The sequence below is a fragment of the Lepidothrix coronata genome, unplaced genomic scaffold (assembly GCF_001604755.1).
Source record: "Lepidothrix coronata isolate B3197 unplaced genomic scaffold, Lepidothrix_coronata-1.0 Scaffold438, whole genome shotgun sequence".
NCBI classification, from domain to species: Eukaryota; Metazoa; Chordata; class Aves; order Passeriformes; family Pipridae; genus Lepidothrix; species Lepidothrix coronata.
The window spans coordinates 42,920-49,562 of record NW_016690618.1 but is presented as its reverse complement, the minus strand read 5'-3'; the positions used below and the strand labels follow the sequence as shown (position 1 = coordinate 49,562).

Sequence of the window (6,643 nt, the reverse complement as noted above, 5' to 3'; positions counted from 1 at the left end):
GTCCCTTCATCCAACCCCAACTCTTCCAGCCTCTCCTGCTCCAGTCCCTTCATCCAACCCCAACTCTTCCAGCCTCTCCTGCTCCAATCCCTTCATCCCTTCACGGCTTTTCCTTGGATTCTCTTCCTCTCTCCCGGACTGGGAAGCTCAAACCAGGCCCAGAACTCCAAGTGGGACTTATCCAAGTGGAAGGATTCCATAGGGATGGAATGCCAAGAAGATCCTCAACCGCGTGGCCCGAGCCACCGGGACGGATCCGAAGCCGGGTGGGAAAATTCCTGCGCTAAACAGGGAAAAGAAAAAAAAAGAGCAGGGAGAGGGGGTTAAAGCTGCAAATCCGGGATTCCTGGAGGTGTCCCACGAGGTTTTGGGTGTCCCGCCGCTGGAATTCCATGTCCATGAATCCCCCAGTTCACGAATTTATTAAACTTCACGGAATATCAATTCCCACTGAATCCCAAAACTTTCCTGGACTCGGGGCAGGAAATCCAAGGGTGCTTTTTTTTTTTTTTTTCCATTTCTGCCCTTGGAATTCTGGTGTTTGGCACCGAACTTGGAAGCGGACGTGGAAAAAAAAACGGGATGGGAAGTGCTTAAGAGTCAAGTGGAAACCCCGAATCCCGCACGGAGTTTGCCGAAGGGAGGGAGCGGCAGGTGCTCCATCCTTCTCCCAGTTTTCTTCTTCCAGGAATATCTGGTTTTAAAGGATATTTTCAACTTGAGATGCCCGAGGGATGGCGGGAAAAAAGTGCTGGATAAGGGAAGTGCAGATAATTGAGGGATTTAGAGGGAAAACCCCTCCTCCTGATCCATCTCAACCGGCTCCCGCCCGGTTTTCCCACTCCCCCAAATCCAGGCGAGGATGTTTTCAGGGAAGGGGAGGCTGCGGATTCCTTGTGCTCCCTGAAAAGCTGAGGATGAATCCCGGTGCTTTGGTTGCTGCTGGTCCTCGGCTTCGGAGGGACGGGACAAAAGGAGGGTGGGAAGGGAAAAGGGCGGGATGGGAATGTGCGCAACGAGACGGGATCCGGGCGTCAATAATTCCAAAGTCCAGCTGTGCCCACGGGGTAAAGCCTGGATTTCCCAAACCTGTGGATAACGGGATACCAGGAGAGGTAAGAAGAGGCTCCCAAGTGCAGCTTGTTGCGTCCAGACTCGGCTGTTCCCGAGGGGCCGGGAAAGCGATCCCGGATTCCCGAGGCCGCTCCGGGTCACTTGTACAGGGCCATTTTCCGGCTCTGGAACAGGTACATGTAGGCGTCACAGAAGAGCCTTTTGGCCACTCCATCCATATCCCGGGGCTGCTCCAGGGCCAGCCCGGCCAAGGGCAATTCCAGGTATTTGGCGACCTCCGGGCACAGCGTCACCGCGGGAATGTTGAAGCCGCTTTCGCCACCTACGGCAGGGAAAAGGAGGGAAGGCCCGGCTCAGATCCCGAGGGATGAGCTCCTGCAGATCCAGGAGATCCCATCACGCTCAACAGCGGAGACACCTGGAGGTCAAAAGCGCTGGAAGAGGTTGGATGAGGGGAGAATGTCCACATTCCAGAGCCTGAATGGGCTCCAGGAGAGCTGGAGAGGGAATTGGGATGAGGGATGGAGGGACAGCACACAGGGAATGGCTTCCCACTGCCAGAGGGTTGGATGGGATACTGGGAAGGAATTCCTCCCTGGGAAGGTGGGGAGGGGCTGGAATGGAATTCCCAGAGAAGCTGTGGCTGCCCCATCCCTGGAAGTGTCCAAGGCCAGGTTGGAGCAAGCTGGGATAGTGGGAGGAGTCCCTGCCCATGGAAATGGGGGTTGGAATTCCTTGACCTTCGAAATTCCCTTCCAACCCAAAGCATTCCATGATAAGAACAAAGTGGGAAGGAGAGGAGAATAATCCATGCCCAGCTGGGACTGGGTTTAAATCCCTGTGTTTGAACGTAGCCAGAGGATGGAATCACCTGGAAGAACTCCCACCATGGCTTGGCCATGGATGGAATCTCCTGGAAGAATTCCCACTTTGGTTTGGCCACACTCTTCTCTGGAATCTAATTCAATGGGAGTAAGATCCAGAGAGAGACTAAACTGGACAGGGAATTTCAGAGGTGGATTTGCTTAAATGTATCCAGAGGATGGAAGCTCTTGGAAGAACTCCCACCTTGGCCTGGCCATGGATGGAAGTTCCTAGAATAACTCCCACCTTGGCCTGGCCATGGATGGAAGCTCTTGGAAGAACTCCCGCCTTGGCTTGGCCCTACTTTTTTCTGGAATCTAATTCAATGGAAGCAAGATCCAGAGAGAGACTAAACTGGACAGGGAATTTCAGAGGTGGATTTGCTTAAATGTATCCAGAGGATGGAAGCTCTTGGAAGAACTCCCACCTTGGCCTGGCCATGGATGGAAGTTCCTAGAATAACTCCCACCTTGGCCTGGCCATGGATGGAAGCTCCTGGAAGAACTCCCACCTTGGCTTGGCCCTATTTTTTTCTGGACTCTAATTCAATGGGAGCAAGATCCAGAGAGAGACTCAGCTGGGCAGGGAATTCCAGAGGGAAAGAGTGTGCTGAGCAGCTCCCGGGAGCTTCCGGAATGCCGGCGCTCACCGTGCCGGTCGGCCATGCTGTCGAAGAACATCCAGTGCTCCTTCCCGGGGCCGTACTTGACGAAGGCCACGTAGTGACTGGTCTCGATGCAGAGCACGGCGAAGAGCTCCAGCTTCTCCCGAGGGATCGGCTGCCTCCGCCGGGAATTCCACCGCTGGAATTCCTCCGGGATGTGCAGCCGCGCCGGTTTGTGCGCCTTGCGTCGGTGATGGGAGTGAACCTGAGGGAAGGGATGGGAATGATCCTGAGGGAGGGGAATGATCCTGAGGGAGGGATGGAAATGATCCTGAGGGAGGGGACGGGAATGATCCTGAGGGAGGGGATGGGAATGATCCTGAGGGAGGGGACGGGAATGAACCTGAGGGAGAGGATGGGAAATGATCCTGAGGGGATGGGAGTGAACCTGAGGGAAGGGATGGGAATGAACCTGAGGGAGGGGATGGGAATGATCCTGAGGGAGGGGATGGGAATGATCCTGAGGGAGGAGATGGGAACGATCCTGAGGGAGGGGATGGGAACGATCCTGAGGGAGGGGATGGGAATGATCCTGAGGGAGGGGATGGGAATGATCCTGAGGGAGGGGACAGAATGATCCTGAGGGAGGGGATGGGAACGATCCTGAGGGAGGAAATGGGAACGATCCTGAGGGAGGGGATGGGAATGATCCTGAGGGAGGGGACAGGCTGGGATTGACCCTGGGAGAGGGGACAGGGGGTCNGATCCTGAGGGAGGGGATGGGAATGATCCTGAGGGAGGGGACAGGCTGGGATTGACCCTGGGAGAGGGGACAGGGGGTCAGATTCCCAGTTTATTCCCAAATTCTCTGACTCCTGTGTTCCCTGGATGTCTGGGAATGCTGTTGTGGCAACAGCCTGGCAGGAAGAAGCTGAAACTGGAGCCTGTCACCCTCCAAGAAGGTTTGGGAATGCTCATGGTGAGGGATCAGCACCCAGTTTGTGCAGGATTAGGGGCTTTCATGGAACAGGTTAGGATTTGTGCTTTTTTATGGAATAGGTTGTCCAGAGAACCTGTGGATGTGAAGCTGAAATGTCCAAGGCCAGGCTGGACAGGGCTTGGAGCAACCTGGGATAGTGGAAGGTGTCCCTTCCCGTGGCAGGGGGTTGGAATTCCATGATAATTAAGCTCCCTCCCAACCCGAAGCATTCCATGATTTTATGATTCCATGATTCTTTAGGCTCTGTGTGAGCAGAGGGTTCAACACCCTGTGGGAATGACTCCGTGCCCAACATCCAGGGAAATTTTGGGAGGGTTCAACCTCATGCCGAGAGTGGATTCCGGGAGAATCCAAGGAAAAATACCTGTCTGGAGCAGGAGCTGCAGAACTGCTTCAGGCCCGTGGCTGCGAACACCTGGTCCTGGAAACATTCCAAACATTCCAGGGTGGCAACGTCTCCACACAGGCAGCATTCCCTGGGACCTGCAGGGACAACAGAGGCTGGGGCTTCCCCAGATGCCCCCCGAAATCCAGCTTGTCCCGCCAAAACCGTGGGGAATTCTTCCTCGGGGAAGGAGGAGGATCCCACCCTGATCCCAAGAGCTCCCGGCCCGTCATTCCCAACTCACTGTCCAGCAGCAGGTCTGTGATGTCCAGCTCCAAGGAAGGGATGATTTTGCTGAACATTTTGTATTCCTTCCCAAAACGTGGCATTTGGATAATGAAGCAGGACGGGATCTGGGAAAAGGAAAGGGGGAAAGAAAGGGAAAAGGGAGTCGGAAGAGCCAAAGCTCGGAGGTTCCGCTCTAAATTTGGGAATGAAGACTTCCCGCCGCGGCTTTTCGCGGGATAAAAGGGAAACGGGGAAAGCCGAGCCCTTTTTCCCAAGTCAGGCTTGGATTCGGTGTTGGATGTGGGACCTAGAAGGGATTTTGGGAAGCAGAGGGAAGGGCCTCACCTCCACCAGCTTCAGATCCGAGGACAGGAAGGAACGTTCCACCAGCTGCTGCACGTTGGGAACCACCAGATCCTCCTGCTTGTCCAGGAAGATCTGGTAGCAGTAACAATCCTGCTCCTGCCCTCCTGACCTGCAGGGAATAGTCGTGGGATGGCTGAGGTGGTGCCGCGGGAGGATTCTCCCTGAGGATTCTCCCGCCGGAGCTTCCGGGCTCCAGGCACCGGGGGCGGTTTGGTGCCACACCCAGCCCTTTTTCCACGTGGAAATCCCACGTTTGTGCCATGGGAATGGGGAATAAGTAGGATTTTCAGCCTTGTTATCCCCCCTGTAGCACCAAATCCTGCTCCCATGGGTAAAATTCCTGGATATAAATATTAAAAAAAATACTGGGAGCGGCTTTTAAGCCCCACAATCCAACGGCTGCTCCGGTGGGAGATCCATTGATATCCCCATCACTGAGCTGTTCCAGGAGAGCTCTCACAAGGCCTCCATCCAGCAGGGGAAGGATTTCCTTGGGATAACCCCATGCAGGGGAGCTGCAGCACAGAGGCCCCCTTTGTGCTCGGCCTTTTCCCGGCGTTCCCGGATCCACAAAGGAGCGCGGAGATCCAACAATCCCCTTCTGTTCCTTTTGGCTTCCTCCAGCCCCTCATCCCCTTTGTGGAGTCCTGGGATGGCATCCATGGGCTGCCTGTTGGAGAGGCTCTGGGATGGGAGCCAGCTCGGCAGCCTGGATGCATCCCAGATTTAGCCAAAGGCTGTTGGATCCCGCTGGCTCTGCCCTCAAACCCCTTCTCGGCTCTCCCAGAGGCTGGGACAAGGCTTTTTATCCCGATTTTCCGAAGGCAGCGCCTTCCAGGGAGAGCACAGAAGTGTTTTTTCCTGGCTGGGAAGATCCCAACAAGCAGGATCGCAGGGGACAGCAGAAGGAGCTGCCCAGAACTCGGAGCTGTGCTTCCAAAAAGCTCCGTGGAAAGGGAAAAGTGACCCTCAAACCCAGGGAATGTGAGGTGGAAAACCTGGGAATAGCATCCCTCAGCTGTGGAAACCTACTGGAGTTTCAAGAGTGGCTCCATTCCCAGGATCTGCTGCATTATGAGGTTGAGGAATTCCTCGGGATCTGGAAAGGGGAGGGAAAAGGGATGGGAGCCAAAAGCTGCCAGGGAAACACGAGCCAACATTCCATGAACCCGGAATTTCATTTTTCAGGTGAGGGGGCAACCGGGATAAAGGCTGAGAGCACTTGGATAAGGCACAAATCCCAAGGGGAGCATGGAAAAGGCAAACCAGCCTTCGGATACTGCACTTTCATGGAATCCTGGAATGGTTTGGTTGGGAAGGAACAGTAAAGATCATCCAGTTCCAACCCCCTTCCATAGGCAGGGACACCTCCCACTATCCCAGGTTGCTCCAACCTGGCCTTGGACACTTACAGGGATGGGGTAGCCACAGCTTCTCTGGGAATTCCATCCCAGCCCCTCCTCAACCTCCCAGGAAAGAATTCCTTCCCAGTATCCCACCTAACCCTGCCCTCTGTCTGTTTAATCCCATTCCCTGTGTCCTATCCCTCCATCCTTCATCCCAATTCCCTCTCCAGCTCTCCTGGAGCCTCTTTACGCTCTGGAAGGGGCTCTATGGATACGGAAAGTTTTAAAAGCCAAAAACATTTTCCGTGTGAATTTTGCCATAAATCACCGGCTCCTTAAAGCACGTTCCCGGGAAAAGCCCAAAATTCAGCGGTCGGCTGGTGCCTGGATGAGGGAAAACACAGGGAAGCAGCCCTGGAAAAGCTCCAGAGGGAGCTCCTGACCTTTCTCAGCGTTGGTGAAGCTGGAACATTGTCCCTTGTCCGTGAGCTGCTCCCGGAGGTGCATCACGCTGCTGGCCCGGACAAATCCAGTCCTGGAACGACAACCGGCTCCGGGTGATCCCTCCAGGGCATTTCAATCATGGAATGGGTTGGGTGGGAAGGGATTTTAAAGGTCATTTTGTTTAACCTGCAGGGATGCCACCCACTATGCCAGGTTGCTCCAAGTTGCATCCCTTGGATGCTTCCAGGGATGGGGCAGCCACGGCTTCTCTGGGAATTCCATCCCAGCTCCTCACCACCTTCCCAGGGAGGAATTTCTTCCCAATATCCCAC

The 6,643-nt window shown here is 54.9% G+C and overlaps 2 protein-coding genes across 2 annotated transcripts in view; one reads left to right on the top strand and one right to left on the bottom strand.

Moving 5' to 3' along the window:
* Positions 1–704, top strand: part of LOC108509954 — a gene marked incomplete at its 5' end in the record, with an annotated part of 16,080 nt that extends 15,376 nt beyond the window's left edge. The window contains one exon of the mRNA XM_017839571.1: positions 689–704. Coding sequence (XP_017695060.1) covers positions 689–704 — 16 coding nt within the window. The remainder of the gene's footprint in view (positions 1–688) is intronic.
* LOC108509953 (ubiquitin carboxyl-terminal hydrolase CYLD-like) overlaps positions 515–6,643 on the bottom strand; it is a 13,857-nt gene continuing 7,728 nt past the window's right edge. Inside the window, exons 6-12 of the mRNA XM_017839570.1 lie at positions 6,311–6,402; positions 5,554–5,620; positions 4,501–4,630; positions 4,172–4,280; positions 3,907–4,025; positions 2,588–2,807; positions 515–1,396 (exon numbers count right to left, since the gene is read on the bottom strand). Coding sequence (XP_017695059.1) covers positions 1,212–1,396; positions 2,588–2,807; positions 3,907–4,025; positions 4,172–4,280; positions 4,501–4,630; positions 5,554–5,620; positions 6,311–6,402 — 922 coding nt within the window. The 3' untranslated portion in view covers positions 515–1,211. The remainder of the gene's footprint in view (positions 1,397–2,587; positions 2,808–3,906; positions 4,026–4,171; positions 4,281–4,500; positions 4,631–5,553; positions 5,621–6,310; positions 6,403–6,643) is intronic.